Source organism: Scardinius erythrophthalmus, assembly GCF_964197995.2.
Source record: "Scardinius erythrophthalmus genome assembly, chromosome: 3".
Classification (NCBI taxonomy): Eukaryota; Metazoa; Chordata; class Actinopteri; order Cypriniformes; family Leuciscidae; genus Scardinius; species Scardinius erythrophthalmus.
In genome coordinates, this window is record NC_138223.1 from 37902643 (window position 1) to 37919941 (window position 17299).

At 37.8% G+C, this 17299-nt stretch overlaps 1 protein-coding gene across 5 annotated transcripts in view; it reads left to right on the forward strand.

Annotated features, from left to right (window-relative positions):
* mcf2la (mcf.2 cell line derived transforming sequence-like a) overlaps nucleotides 1-17299 on the forward strand; it is a 67665-nt gene that overhangs the window by 19506 nt on the left and 30860 nt on the right. For all 5 annotated transcript variants that reach the window (XM_081360279.1, XM_081360278.1, XM_081360282.1 and 2 more), the window contains exons 2-3: nucleotides 8068-8151; nucleotides 15990-16104. In XM_081360279.1, coding sequence (XP_081216405.1) covers nucleotides 8068-8151; nucleotides 15990-16104 — 199 coding nt within the window. The remainder of the gene's footprint in view (nucleotides 1-8067; nucleotides 8152-15989; nucleotides 16105-17299) is intronic.

Below are 17299 nucleotides of genomic sequence, written 5' to 3' on the forward strand. Positions count from 1 at the left end.
GAGTTACAGAAAAGGCCCGAATTCCCTGCTGCATTTCATTAAATAGCCAGGACCTCTTTCAATTGGAAATATCTTTTAACAATGGAAATTTGCATTCAGAGGTTACACCTTTGGGTGTAGGGAGACCAATTTGTCTAGAGGCCAACCCCTCCTTGTGTGCCAGTTATCCATAAACTCTCAAAAACCTTATTACCTTTTGTTTTACTTATTTGGAAATGAGACATTTGTACCAGTCGCACTGAGACATTTTAAATGATACCAAACATGAAAAATACTCTGTGATAATCATTCACATTAAACTATACATTTTCTTGGGTGATTTACATGTGGTCTGGGCATGTGAGAGGGGGAGTGAGGAAGATGGGGAGAGATATGTTCTGAGGTGAGACTTTGCTTCACAAATGGTAATTTCCAGAGAGGTCCTTTGTCCTCTCAGGGTCTGGGTGCTCCCCAACCAGACTGTCCGGCATTTCCTAATTTCGCAATTCTTACACCTTTGTCGTATGGCTTACAAGAAGACTTACCCAAAGATGATATAGACCATGGATGAACTACTCCTTTAAGTGATTAATATCATGTAATGTGGTTCAGTATGTTGACTGTTTTATTAGCCACCGTGATGTGTTCAATGAGCTTTGCTTTGTTTAGACTAGAGCACATGAAACGTATAGTTATTGTGGAAATCACAATGAGATGTGGGTGTGATGTCATGTCATGCTTACTATGTGTGAGTGTGTGTGTGCAACCCTCTCTTTGCTGTATTACCTGGTCTTCACTGTCTAGTGTAGCTGTAATGGTTTCTGTATTGCACTCCCGTGTATTTTACCTAGGCCTGGTTTCTTTATAGTTCAGACAGGCTCGGACAAGACACTGCCAAAGAGGTCTTTAACAAAAACTGCAATATGCATTTAACCTGGGCTGCTTGCACAGACATGAAGAACAAAGAGGATGTTTGCCTTGCATGTTAACATTAAGGTTGCGTGTGTGTGTTTGTCAGTATTTCCATCTGAGCTCTTAGTGTAATACTTAGGTTTTTAAGCCACTATACCCAACACTTGCCTGTAAATAATGCAGAGAGTGAACACAACCTCAGAGACACGGAAAACATGCTGTCCTTGTTCTCCTGCACCAGGAAACAGAGTTCCAAGAGAGGTGAGATCTTGAGGTTCACGAATGTGAATAATTTGGAGGACTTAATAATAATTAGGAGGAGAGCATCAGGATGTTTGACAGATAATAAGACCTGTGTCGTGTTTAATATATTACAATTTGTTTAAATAATCAAATTAAGGCTCCATATCAAATTATTAAATTATATTATAAATTTTTATTTTATTGTTATTATTATTATTATTTTAGTGGTTGTGCACATTTTGCAAATTGTCAAAATGCAACACTTTACCTTCAATTGTGATGCCTGTATAAATAATCTTTTTACCAATAAAAGTTATAGTATAGCTTGTATGTCATTGCATGCACACTATGTCAGAAGATAAAGACTTAAAAATAAAGATAAAGACAAAAAATAGACATAAAGACATAAAAAAAAATCCTTTACAAAATGAAGAAAGGGTGTAGAGTTACATTCAAGCTATTTTTAGGCATGAATAAAAAGAAATTCACAGGAAAACATGTTTAAATATGTCATTTTGGTGATTTAAATATGAGTTTTAAGGGATAAAATTGTAACGCAGTACTTTAAATGTAATGCATAACATTGAACAATGCTTTCTGTGGTTCTACTTTTGTCAACTAACACAATCGTTTAACAAAAGACATCTATCAGTTTCCTGAGATGAATATGGGTCTTTCATAACTGGGATCTTTTAGGTTACAGTCCAAACCCAGATCTTCAATCACATTGAAGTAGCGGTCACGGCTCAACCCATCCGAGTGGCATTAAATATGTAAGGCCTTGTAAAGAATACTCGTCTATCCGTTGAATGGTATTAAAACGAGAGCGTCTGCCCTTCCCCCGGTTCTTGTGAATCCCAGCACCCTGTGCTCCGGCGTTGAATCGCTTTGTCAATGTGCGGTTGGCGTTCTTGGCGACGGCGCAGGGCCCTGGGCTGTTTCTATAGCCTGGTATTGCTGCTTTGGTTTTTGCGGATATGTGAGAGGATGTTTTGTATTGAGCAGAGGCTCTGTGCCGTATCTTTGTTGATTAAACACCAAGAGATGAGATGGTGAATGAAACGCTGGACTTTGCTCAAGCTTCTTTCTCATGAGCCCGTCTGAGGCGACAGCAAGACTGAACGTGCCCCCCTCTATCTCAGCGGCTATTGTTTAACAGGAGCAATGGGGTAAATGTAAATGAAAGACCACATCCGGTTATTGGATTGAGAATAAAATCACAAACTGACTTCTTTATTAGAAGTTCTCTTTGTCATATAGACTGTCTTGATGAGATCATTTTGAATTTGGCCCAAATATTTACGGTAATATTTTTTTCTTTCAAATCTGTCATTTAATTTTTATGAATTCCAACAATGCAATGTTGTGAGAACATGAATAGAGAATTGTGAATTTTGACTGGTATCTAAAATGTTGGTGTCATAAATGCCTGTTTTTGCAAAAAACTGTTTCATGCCCAGTAAAAAATAGGTAGCAGTCTTTACTGCCACTTTAGATCAATTTAATGCATCCTTGCTGAATAAAAGTATTAATTTCTTCAAAATCTTACTGACCCCAAACTTTTGAATGATTGTGTGTGTGTATATATAAAATATATATTATATGATTTATATAATTCCACATGAATATTTATATATTCTGTTTGCTGTTTTAAAACGTTAAAAAAAAGCCTTTGAGTTTGTGCTGTAATGTGAATATTTTCGCAGATGAAGGAGTTGCTTGCATTCCTCTGTGTCTATGTCATGTGTCCCGTAGCCGTGACTACATTCACAATGTAACAGCCTCTTATACCTAATTGCTTAAATGTATAATAGTGTTTGGAATACAATCCAATTTGGAGAACAGAGGAACTTGTCATGGAGTACTTGGCCATAAAATCCCTTGAGCTGTTATTTTTAAGCAAGTCTATTTTTATATGTTCTCTCCCATCAGATTTTGTCTTTGTGATGTTGCACAACCTGTAGAATGAACCTTAATAGCCTGAAGCAACAAGTGATGAATCTATGAGATGATGTACTGACACAAAGGCTTGCACTGAATTACGACCAGGTCAAAGAAAAGCAAAGCATTAGGGGCTTTTGCACATTTTTTTCATAGTTGCTCTGACTTACTGATGTACCCGCTTTTTGATGTTCGCACCGCAGGAACTGGAAATGATTTTGGTCATAGTAACACCTTTTGGGGGAGGGCCTAAATAAGCTCCTCCTGAGTAGGATCTAACTCAGCACAATAGGAACTACCAGTGACACAAGTGTACTGTATGATGATTGGCCAAACACATGCCATATGAAACACTGGCACCCAACATTTTTTAAAAAAGCCGTGTAAACACAGTTTACATACATATTCCAGGAACTAACTCCACAAACATGGAAAACCATGATAGATGGACAGAGGCCAAAGTCCAGGCACTTCAGTTGTTGACATTGTTGAATGCCATGTTTAGATGTCTATGTGGTGTTTTTAATATGCTTTAAGACAAACCATGTGCAAATTAATAAGTCAACACCATTGCTGAGTATTTTCTCCTTAAAACTGCTGTGAACCAAAGACAGACTCAAAAACGCGGTTTGAAATCGCTGGTGTTTCTGACGTCACAAACTAGCTTGTAACCAATCACGACAACGTGTGATCGTTAACAAGTGGATCTCTGAGCTGGTGGGAGTGAGTGGAGGCAGGGCTAATTAGCATATTCATAGAACCGCGTATACTAAATGAGGCAAGAGTGTAGAGTTACATTCAAGCTACTTTAAGGCATGAAGAATTTTTTTAAAGGAAAAAACTTTTAAATATGTCATTTTGGTGATCAAAGATGAGTTTTAATGGATACAATTATTGACTGGGACTTTAAATTACCTATTTAAAGTCCCAATAATAAATACAAATATGGCTGAAAAGCCCCTATTAGGGTTGTGCCGATAGACGATAGTATCGTGTATCGACGATAGACAGAGATATCCCCGATGGCAGATGCCTTTGACGATATCAATACGATAATTGGCTCGTTTTCCCATTAATGTATTAAATCATTATTATTAATTTTTATTATTATTATTATTATTATTATGAAGCTAGTATAGTTATTAAATTAATTAGGAACTACAATTATATTTGCCTTGCCTAAATTCATAACGACATCACCACATAACCACACTTGCAACATCACCGACTTGTTGCGCGTATGAGGACTAACGAAATTATTAACGATTAACGAAATTTAATTGCAAGGTGATCCATTCACAAATTGTCAAGAGTGCTTGTTTTAACAGACGCATCATTCTTATACAGAGCCAAGATGAAGACACGGCATCGTTGTTCGTCAGTATTTTGTTTCCAATGGCACATTAACAAAATATTTAATGACACTAATAACACTAAAAACAATACAATTACAAAATATGAATTATAATAATATCAATAAAATTATATAGGCTGCCTAGGCCTAATAAAGTATTTAGTTCACAAAGCATATCTGTGAAACTTTGCCATCTGTGAAAATCACAAGCAACTTCAAACTTGTTTAACAAGAAATATTCTTAAAAAAATTTCACTGTCAATAATGTAAGTCCACAAGAGAAATATTAAGCCAGTAAATTGATAGTTGCTGTACCGTTATATCCACCGTGTCTCTGAGAGAACGCGCCGTTAATGCAGTGAAAGCTCAGTCGTTTCTGCTTTCGTTTTCAGGGAATGAGTGCGTTTACATGCACGTTATTAACTCGATTATGCTGAATAAACAGACAATGCATGTGGTCATGTAAACACATTGACCCGTTTTCCTTTATCAGAGTCAAGTCATAGGTTTAAGTATAACCGATCGACTTTTAGATTTTTGCCTCTGATTTCTCCCGGCATTTAAAACCCGCGTTATTTGGGCTTATTGAAGTGCGGTGCGCATAAGTGAAGTGCTTCCAGACAGAGAGAGCACATATATCGCAGACTCCCACACTTTTTTTTGACCCAAGAAATTAAAACGTGTTCTCATCTCGTGCAGAAGTAGGCTAGCCTACAGGCAAAATGCTGCATCTGTAACGGCATGAGAGGATAATGTGTGTCCGTAAATTTCCCGCTGACATGTTGAAATACTCAATCAAATAAGTAAGCCCCGCCCCCCTCACGATAATATCGTGTATCGCCGATCTCACAGGCTGACGATAAGACGATATGAAAATGGAGCATATCGCCCAAGCCTAGCCCCTATTGTTAACTTTGTTGGTCATGACTTCTCTTCTGCTCAACTGTGCCTGTCGTTCAGTGCCAGAATCTTCTTGTAACCTCAATAGCTCAGGTTGAACCTGGGTTTTGGCGGCTGATCTGAGACTAGCAATCCCTGTAACATCTTAATCTGAATGTGGTCTGCAATCTGTGCAACAAGCCAGACTTTCGGCATCTACAGTTACTATCCTCAAGTGTGAGCCCCGTCTGTTACACCAGGGTAGATCCCATTAAGGATTGACAGCTTTCTCTTTATCCTCAAGCATCTTTCCATTGCTCATCATGGCTGTATGAGTGGAGCGGTGGGAAAGGAAAGGGGAGATAGTTCAGTTTGAGTAGAGCATGTTATTATTGACACTGAGGGGGCTGAACTTTGGAGTTCAAGGGACTGTACTTATATAGGGCAACAAATGATGACTTTGAGGAATGCTGAACCTTTTAAAGAACAGGCACAATGTCATTGAACTTTACAGAATTTTAATAACAGGATGAATAGCTAGATTGTTTTTCTATAATGGTGTAATGTGCTTGACATCACTGTCTTTCAGGCTTCAAAGAGGCCTTATCTTCTCCTGACGGCTTCTCTAATGTACTCCAGTTTCCAAACTAGGGCATTTCCTGTGTGAGGAGATTATATTAACATGCCACTTTATCAGATGATGTGAAGGTTGTGCTTGTTTTTTTTTGTTGTTTTTTTTTTGCTGCAGACAATATATTATATCTCACAGAATAATCAAAAGTAACATATAAATCACGGCTTGTTTGTTGAGCGCATCACAGTCAGGGTCAATTTGAGTAAAAATGGGATTGAGGAAGTAAAAAACTGTGGCTGTTGAATTTTAGATTAATTGAAGATAGCCTAGATAATTTTGTTGTCATGGGAATTTATTATTGATAGTTTAATGATATTATGATTTAAAAAGAATTAAATATCTTTTAGATATTTCTTTAAATCTTTAATATATTTTTTATTAGTTACCAACCAAATGTTTGGGGTCAGTAAGATTTTGTATTTTTTTTCTCATCTGCTCACCAAGAATGAATTTATTTGATCACAATTTCAGTAAAAGGTGTGAAATATTAATATAATTTAATGAATTTGTTTCCCCTATATTACATTTTAATTGATTTCTGTAATGGCTGTCATTGTCTTTACTCCAGTCCCCACAACTGAAAACAGTTGTCCTGTTTAATTTTTTTTTTTTTTGTAAACCATGGTACATTTTTTCAGGACTCTTTTATCAAAGTTATTCTGTTTTATTTTATTTCTTTTCATTTCATTTTTATTTATTTTTAGATATAGTTTAGTTTTATTATATTATATTTTATCTCTTTTATTTTACTTTTATTTATCTTTTTTTCTCTTTTATTCACTTTACAGTTTCTTGGTCAGTAAGACATTCACTGCATGTAAATTGTCTGAGAATGGCAGTCATGGCAAAAATTAAATTCTGGACTCTGATCAACTTCACAGAACACATACAACTATTAATGTTTTACTTGTTGCTAATTTAAAGCAGCAAAAGCCATCCTATCTGTTTCTTACAACCTCTGTGTTGTCGACCCAGATGGTCTGTTGCACAGATGGATGTGGTCTGCTGTTGTTGGCTGGACACAGGGATGTTATCTGTATTTGTCTTGAGTGAACATTCTAACATTTATGCAGCGTAAACTACAGTGATTTGTTGTGAAGACTAATAGAAAGAGAGTTAATGATGAAATCAGTAAGCCCACTTACAGTACTGTTTATCTGTGACCTACTTGCATACCCATATGCTGAGTTCAAGATCCCTAACTGAGATTCCTTAAGGTCCCAAGCACCTGACAGCAGGAAAGACAGATGTGTGTGTGTGTGTTTCCGACTGCTGTCCAGTGACTTATCCTTGCTGATAGGCACTGTGCCAGTGGTTAGTCAGGATGGATCATTTTGTTTTGTTTCAGATTCATGTTCACACCGGCCTAAATTCATATCCGATATGAACTCAATACAGTATATACTCAATATCCGATATAAACTCTTAAAGTCATAGAGTCTGAGCCTGAGAGAGATGCGGTGCACCACAGCAGTGACTCGCACACACACCGCAGCGGCTCAAGACTCTCAAAAGCTGCTTACAATAATCCATCATCTCCTGATGCACATGAAAATGCTCTCCTTTTTCTCTGTTTTCACCTTCTCATCTCCATCTTTCCATCCATTCAACTGCTCTTCCATCCAAACTCACCTCCATCCATTCATACAGCTGCTCTTCTCAAACTCTGATCAAGAGCATGCCATCTTCACTATAACCCACATCTGGATTCAGAGTGTTAAGTCAGATTTCTGTGTCTATGATATTGTGTGATGGTTTTTGGATAAATCAATTTTTTTCATTTTAAAGTGCCGCTATTATGCTATTTTTGTTTTGGAGGTCTCCTGCAATAGGTTTACATGCATCCAAGTCAAAAACAGTTTAATTTTATCATAATATACATTGCAGCATCACTTCTTTTCTCACAGTATCGGTTTGATCAAGGATTCAGAATCGGTTCTTTCTTTGTGGAGACAATAAATAGTGCACTTTAATCTAGAAAAGTTTGCAGACCAAACAACTCTATTACACATTGCATGAAAGGTAATATCTGAAAAAGCATAATAAGGGCACTTTAAAAGTGTAGTAACAACTTTTTTTTTTTATGACTCTGCGGACTAACTGAATCTCTTTATTCTTCCTCCAGATGAGATTATGCAGCAGGAGAGCAGTCCTCTGTGTGCCGCAGACATCAGCCCAGACCTCAGGAAACAGTTTGCCTTCCTGTCAGGTGAGTCTCCTACACAATCAGTCCCAGAATGCATTGCCAACAAAGACCATTGTGTGCTGACTGTCAGAGATCCTGAAAGCTTTATTAAAATGATCACATGTACAACAAAACACTGATAACGTTAAAAAGAAAGAACTGATTTTAAAAGAACCTTTCAAAACAAGAATCTTCTGGGTTTGACATCAAGTAGCGCAAATAGATATGTACATTGTATAAGCAAAATTAGAGGCCTTTTGCATGAAGCAAAATGAACAAACTTTCAAAGTTTCAGTGTAGGTTTAGAGTTGACAAAACCACACAAAATCAGCCTGGTTTAGATCAGGTTCAGCGGGCTCAAAATGCTCTGTATAAACAGTCTCTGTCAGAGCATGGACCTAAGAGTGAGTCATGTGCTGCGAACAGCCAATCACACGCAGCATGGAGAGTGTCAATTTAATTCACTTCTTGCTAGAGAGCCATGCAATTCACTTAACTTTTGAAGATGAGATAACGTGAAATATCATGAATTTAATTGCATTCACAAGGCAGAAATAAACAGTGCTGCTGCAGCCAAAGCTTGAGACGGCAGCTGAAAGAAAATATCAGACTATATCAATGCAAGTGTATCAACTGAATTTAAATAATAACTTATATAGGTTCACAAAGACCTCAAAAGTATACATGTAAGCTTAATCTGTCTAAAAGCTTGTATTTATATTAATTTAAATGCAAAGTTTAATATTATTTGTCAGTTAATAATTATATCTATTAAAATAATTAAACATAATTAAATGATAGGCAATTTGTCTCTAAAATGTTATGACCATAAACTACTTTAATCTGGAGCGAGAGATACAGGGGGAGTGGCTTTACTGCGTCATATATGTCACTTTGCTCACAGCTGATTGGTCCAGTTTTGGTTTGCGATTCTCTAACCCAGAATAAAACCTGCTCCGGAGCAAGTTAGTCATGTAGCGCAAGTTACTGAAACTGACTTTGTACAGCAGACCCCGTGTAATAGGCACAAATCTGTGTGCGGATTGTTTTTTGCTTTAAACATGAACCTTAACCTGAGGAAAGAACACAATTTAAGGTGTTTTAGATCACCTTATATTACTATTCAGAAGTTTGGGGTTCATGTTTCTTATGCACACCAAGGCTGCATTTATTTGATCTAAAATACAGTAAAAACTTTTTTTTCAATATGTTTTAAAATGTAACTCATTCCTGTGGAGGCAAAGCTGATTTTCAGCATCATTACTCCAGTCTTCAGTGTCACATGATCCTTCAGAAATCAATGCTGACATTCTCATTGTTTCTGCAGTGTCTGCTGCATGAAGTAAATAACTCACTTAAAGGGTTAGTTCAACCAAAAAATTTAAATTCTGTCATTATTTACTCACACTCATGTCGTTCCAAACCCATTAGACTTTTGTTCATCTTCAGAAGACAAATGAAGATCTTTTTAATGAAATCTGAGAGCCTTCTGTCCCTCCATTGACAGCTACACAACTACCACTTTGATGCTTCAAAAAGTTCATAAAGACATCATAAAACTAATCCATATGACTCGAGCGGTTTAGTCCAAAATTTTTAAAAGACACTCGATCACTTTATATGATGAACAGATCGAATTTAGGCTTTTATTCACATATAAACATTCATCAATGCACACATCAGTTGTAGTAAACGGAAGCTCAAGGATGTTTGCTTGATGTGCGAGAACCAATGAGGTTCATTCTTGTGTTATGCTGCACGTTTGAGCTTCAGCAAGAACCAATGAGGTCCATTCTCGTGTTACGCAGCACGTTTGAGCTTCAGCAAGAACCAATGAGGTTTATTCTCGTGTGTTACGCAGCACGTTTGAGCTTCAGCAAGAACCAATGAGGTTCATTCTCGTGTTACGCAGCACGTTTGAGCTTCAGCAAGAACCAATGAGGTCCATTCTCGTGTTACGCAGCACGTTTGAGCTTCAGCAAGAACCAATGAGGTTTATTCTCGTGTGTTACGCAGCACGTTTGAGCTTCAGCAAGAACCAATGAGGTTCATTCTCGTGTTACGCAGCACGTTTGAGCTTCAGCAAGAACCAATGAGGTCCATTCTTGTGTTACGCAGCACGTTTGAGCTTCAGCAAGAACCAATGAGGTTCATTCTCGTGTGTTACGCAGCACGTTTGAGCTTCTGCAAGAACCAATGAGGTTCATTATTGTGTTACGCAGCACGTTTGAGCTTCAGCAGGAACCAATGAGGTCCATTCTTGTGTTACGCAGCACGTTTGAGCTTCTGCAAGAACCAATGAGGTCCATTATTGTGTTACGCAGCACGTTTGAGCTTCAGCAGGAACCAATGAGGTTCATTATTGTGTTACGCAGCACGTTTGAGCTTCAGCAAGAACCAATGAGGTTCATTCTCGTGTTACGCAGCACGTTTGAGCTTCAGCAAGAACCAATGAGGTTCATTCTCGTGTTTTACGCAGCACGTTTGAGCTTCAGCAAGAACCAATGAGGTCCATTCTCGTGTTACGCAGCACGTTTGAGCTTCAGCAAGAACCAATGAGGTTCATTCTCGTGTTACGCAGCACGTTTGAGCTTCAGCAGGAACCAATGAGGTTCATTATTGTGTTACGCAGCACGTTTGAGCTTCAGCAAGAACCAATGAGGTCCATTCTCGTGTTACGCAGCACGTTTGAGCTTCAGTAAGAACCAATGAGGTCCATTCTTGTGTTACGCAGCACGTTTGAGCTTCTGCAAGAACCAATGAGGTTCATTCTTGTGTGTTACGCAGCACGTTTGAGCTTCAGCAGGAACCAATGAGGTTCATTCTCCTGTTACGCAGCACGTTTGAGCTTCAGCAAGAACCAATGAGGTTCATTCTTGTGTTACGCAGCACGTTTGAGCTTCTGCAAGAACCGATGAGGTTCATTCTCGTGTTACGCAGCACGTTTGAGCTTCTGCAAGAACCGATGAGGTTCATTCTCGTGTGTTACGCAGCACGTTTGAGCTTCAGCAGGAACCAATGAGGTCCATTCTCGTGTTACGCAGCACGTTTGAGCTTCAGTAAGAACCAATGAGGTCCATTCTTGTGTTACGCAGCACGTTTGAGCTTCTGCAAGAACCAATGAGGTTCATTCTTGTGTGTTACGCAGCACGTTTGAGCTTCAGCAGGAACCAATGAGGTTCATTCTCCTGTTACGCAGCACGTTTGAGCTTCAGCAAGAACCAATGAGGTTCATTCTTGTGTTACGCAGCACGTTTGAGCTTCAGCAAGAACCAATGAGGTTCATTATTGTTACGCAGCACGTTTGAGCTTCAGCAAGAACCAATGAGGTTCATTCTCGTGTTACGCAGCACGTTTGAGCTTTAGTAAGAACCAATGAGGTCCATTCTTGTGTTACGCAGCACGTTTGAGCTTCAGCAGGAACCAATGAGGTTCATTCTTGTGTTACGCAGCACGTTTGAGCTTCAGTAAGAACCAATGAGGTTCATTCTCGTGTTACGCAGCACGTTTGAGCTTCAGCAAGAACCAATGAGGTCCATTCTTGTGTTACGCAGCACGTTTGAGCTTCAGCAAGAACCAAAGAGGCTCATTCTCGAGTTACGCAGCGCGTTTGAGCTTCAGCAAGAACCAATGAGGCTCATTCTCGATTTACGCAGCACGTTTGAGCTTCTGCAAGAACCAATGAGGTTCATTCTCGAGTTACGCAGCACTTTGAGCTTCAGCAAGAACCAATGAGGCTCATTCTCGAGTTACGCAGCACGTTTGAGCTTCTATTTATGTTCGCTGATCAATGTTTATTATGTGATCTTATGAGCTATATTTATAGTGCTTTGACAGTATCCTGATGTGTTCGGTTTCACATGTGCCATATGAGTCAGAAGTGAATACGCAACAGAGATTATTTATAAATGTCTGCTTTCACGGTGTCAACGGCAGATTCATTCAGAACATGCACAGATTCCACATAAACACACGCAGTCACTTAATAACACTCCAGAAACTCTCTCCAGTCTCCGTAAATAACCCAGTTAGGGCCCGGCTCAGGTTGCCCAGCATAACGCCCCTTAATTATTCAGTGTTGCCTTGACGATGCGCTTGACAACACTGTTCTGATGTGCTTTGCGAGGATATTTGAATGACAGTTAGGCTGTGTGTCAGTCCTATAGGAGAGTTTTATGGTGAATAAGAGGATTAGATTGGGATTCAGGGTTTTCTATAAAACCCCTCATGCTTTTATTGCATCAAATCTACGAGAGAGTCTCTGAATATTTACAAACCTGACTCTGAACTCATGCATTATACATGCCATGAAACATTTACCATGATAGTGCCAGAAGAGTGAACAACAACCAAGTTGCATCGTTAAAGAAGCAAGGATATTCCATGCAAAAGTATTTACAAAAACAAATAGGACTTTCATAATACTAAATGTACTTTTGTAACCATTTGAGAGAGAGTTCAGGGCATAATGGTTCATTTTTAATGCGTTGTTTATGGCAGTACTATATTTAAAGACACTGGTTTCTATGATTACCAGAGTCAGTGTTCATTGCACCTCTGGCTTCTGTTAACTGGTGGCCTTTTGCCTTAAGAAAGCATTATCAGTTGTAAGGGGTATCCTCCATTTTATACTGTTGCCTGAATTCTTAGTGGAAAGTTTGTTTCCATCTAGATTGCACAACTGATGTGCTCTAGCCAACACTACATTGCCTACATCTGGAGAGGACTGCTGAGAAATGCTGTACAAATAATTTTTTTGTTTGTTTTTAGATTGCTCACTCATTTTTACCAACCTCCCATTAGTGCACTATATGGAGCATTGATTACTTAGTGACTTGTGAATGCAGGAAAGAGCGAGCGATTTAAATGTAGTGTGTGTTTATGTTCCTGTGGTGAACATGTTCCTCTGGTCTCTGCTGGTCTCATGCCTCAGTTCTCCACCTAGATTTAATGACAGACCTCAACTGCTAGACTCTCCCTCTGTTTATTTCCTTTTTGCTCTTTTCATCTTTTACTGACCAACTTTTTTCCTCCAGACTGTTGCAGCGGCCCGTGTCTGATATTATCATTATCATAGAGTGTGTGTGTGTGTGTGTGTGTGTGTGTGTGTGTGTGTGTGTGTGTGTGTGTGTGTGTGTGTGTGTGTGTGTGTGTGTGTGTGTGTGTGATGGAGTCACAGGAAACTAAAGTCACCCAGTATGTGAAGTTTTGATTAAATCTTTGTATGGAGTGTTTTGTCTTTTTTTCCTGTTAATGTTGTCCGTGTTCCTTACTTCTTGGGAAGGTTTTTTTTTTTTTTTTTGTGTGTGTGTGTGTGTGTGTGTGTGTGTGTGTGTTCTGATTATTTACTGTTTTCTACTTCATTCTACTCTACTCTGTTATACACTAATTTAATTTACACCATTCTGCTCTATTCTTCTATTTTACATTGCTCTGCTTCTACTATTTTTTTTTATTATACTCCATTGTACTAAATTCTACTCCATTCTATTGTTGTACCATATATATTCCATTCCACTCTATTCAACTCCTATTTACTGTTTTTCTACATTCTGCTCCATTCTACTCTATACTCCATTCTATTGTAATATACTCCATTCGTCTACTCTAATATACTCCATTCTACTATATTCTACTGTTTTATACTCCATTCTACTATATTCTACTTTTTCTATTATACTCCATTCTACTATATTCTACTCCATTTGTCTACTCTAATATACTCCATTCTACTAAATTCTACTGTTTTATACTCCATTCTATGCTAATATACTCCATTCTACTAAATTCTACTTTTTCTATTATACTCCATTATACTATATTCTACTCCGTCTACTCTAATATACTCCATTCTACTATATTCTACTGTTTTATACTCCATTCTACTCTAATATACTCCATTCTACTATATTCTACTGTTTTATACTCCATTCTACTATATTCGACTGTTTTATACTCCATTCTACTATATTCTACTGTTTTATACTCCATTCGACTATATTCGACTGTTTTATACTCCATTCTACTCTAAGATACTCCATTCTACTATATTCTACTGTTGTATACTCCATTCTACTCTAATATACTCCATTCTACTAAATTCTACTTTTCTATTATACTCCATTATACTATATTCTACTCCATTCTGTTGTTCTGCTGTTATACCATCTCTATTAAACTCTAATATACTTTTTTCCTGCATTCTACTCTATTCTACCTTATTAATCTCCATTCTACTCTAATATACTCCATTCTTCTATAGTCTACTGTTTTATACTCCATTCTACTCTAATATACTCCATTCTACTGTTTTATACTCCATTCTACTCTAATATACTCCATTCTTCTATAGTCTACTGTTTTATACTCCATTCTACTCTAATATACTCCATTCTTCTATAGTCTACTGTTTTATACTCCATTCTTCTCAACTTTATACTATATTCTATTCTATTCTACCTTATTATTCTCCAATTTCCATTATACTCTAATATACTGCATTCTACTATTTTGTACTGATTTATTCTCCATTTTGCTAGACATACTACTCTCCATCTTCATACATTATTCTACTCTATTCTTCTCTGTTCTTCTGTTTTACACTAAATTCTACTCTATTCTATTATTTTATACATAATTCTACTCTGTTCTACTTTTGTCTTCAGTTCTAGTATACTCTAATTTTCTATGTTCTATTTGACCCTTTATGCTCCAGTCTACTCCATTTTCTCTTTTCTTCCCTTTTTTACTCAATTCTACGCAATTTCATTGCAATTTTTTCATTGTTCAATACTGTGTGTATTACCCCCCACCCCCCTAGGTTGTGTGTGTTGAGTATGATTAAATCCTCTTTGTCTTTTTGTATAGCATGTTTTAATATAATGGAATGACCCCCCTCTCCCTCTTTCTCTCTCACCTGGTCCAGATGGACTGAAGCACTTTAGTTTTGCTCTACTTATGATTACAAATGCGACAGCAGTGTCCTCTCACCTTGTGTGTTCACCTGTGTGTCTGTGTGTGACTGTCATAGAGGTGTTAATATGTGTGAGCTCTGCAGTGGATCCATCCTGCTCTATTAATCTCAGAGTGTAGCAGCCAAACACACACACACACCATCACATGACCTCTGTCACTGCACATAATGCACCAAACATGTCCTTCTTCCTCTTTCCCTTTCTGTTTCTCTCTCTCTCTTTCTCTCTCTCCCAAACACACACACACACACACACACACACACACACACACACACACACACACACACACACACACACACACAGAGAGAGAGAGAGAGAGAGAGACTGACACAATTAAAGCCTCAGTAATGATGTGGATGATGTTTATCATCTGTATTTCAAAGCTCAGTGACCGGAAAAGAGGAGATTTGAAGGTTTTGTCCTCATGGCGTTGCGTTGTGCCCTTGACATTGCCTCATGTCCTTGATGCATCTATGCAGTTCATAATAGCTGAGATCTTCTGTGAATGTACACAGTCTCTGTCTTCCTCTGTGTGAGCTGTACATGGGAAGATGTGGAAGTGCCCCCTTGTGGGTAGAAGACTTTTTTAAAAATGCATATGTGTTGATACTTCAAATGCCTCAGATCTAAGGTCAATCATGGCTATAAATGAGTTCAGATGATTTCAAGAGGTTAACACTGCTTGCAGGTCACTGGTTATAGACAATGTCCAATCTGAAGGGTTTCATATATTATAACAGTGTGTATGTGTATATATATAATTTATTATTATTATTATTATTATTATTATTATTACAAGGCAAAATGAAACAAAAAGATGTTTAATATTCATGCTGTGTCTTAAACAGAATTGCTAACAGCTGCATTCTTCCAAATCTGCGTTTCCAGGTGGCCGAGGACAAAATGGCAGCCCCATCATTATTTTCCCAGAGTACCCGGCGTTTGGTGAGCTGGAGGAACAGGAGTTTCACAATGTGCTGACGTACCTGACCAGCATTCCCAGGTGAGAAAACAGGAGGTGGAGGGATCAGTTATTTCCAGCACAAAAATAGCCAGGGTTCCTAGATTCACAGGAATCTCTGAAATATCAGGGAATGTGAAAATAATTTTTTTTCTTAAAACCTATAAAAGTCATTATTTAAGAAGTGCTTGTAGATAGTGTAGATTTGCATGCAAACCAGTGTGATAACCTCAGTCATCATTGAGGGTTTTGTTGGAGACATGTGTTTAATGTATTCTAATACTATAATCTAATTCCAAAAATGTCTACCTGACATGGCCCAATCGAACATGATTTAAAATCCTGTGATGATCAGCGATCGGAAGTGTCATTGAAGTTCGTTGGTGAAAAAGTGTGGGAGCAATAAATTACCCAGTGAATCCTGTTAGAATTATTAAAACTCTAGAAAACTTGAAACCTATTACAATCTAGAATAAAAAGTCTATCTTAAAAACTAAATTTTATATTTATTTAATATATGATTATTATTTTATTTATTCAAATCACTGGACTGTATATGAGAGACTGGAGGAGAAATATTTTGGTGTTTTGTTTTAGTTCTTGAAATGGACAGAAGGGGGCAAACTAATGCTTTCCCATTGTAACATCATGCTTTATGCAATTCAATGAATATGTGACAAGACTGCCTGCTTGTTTGTGTGTGTGTGTGTGTGTGTGTGTGTGTGTGTGTGTGTGTGTGTGTGTGTGTGTGTGTGTGTGTGTGTGTGTGTGTGTGTGTGTGTGTGTGTGTGTGTGTGTGTGTGTGTGTGTGTGTGTGAGTGTGTGTGTGTGACTGGTGTCTCATTAATATTCATCATGCATATTAAATTAGAATGTGTGATTATGTACATGGTTAACAAGGTGATCTTGATGCCCCTTGTTTTACATATGCATTCTTAGTTTGTGAATAATCTGAATACATGAGATTCTCAGGGAAATACATTTATTGTTATTATTGACTTGGAAATGCCATCATATCATTAAGTAGCCAAGAGGTGTTGAATTAATTAGCATGTGTATATCTTTTTTTTTTTAAATATTAATCCTTGTGAAAGTTCAGTAGTGCATTGGTCTATTTGCTGATGCTGTGAAATCCTCTTTAATTTAACACCCCTTGTTAATATTCTAATGAAAGAGTGGTTCGCTCTCTCTGCATCTCTTGTTTCCCCATGATTCCCATGAGAAACATAGAGAGGGG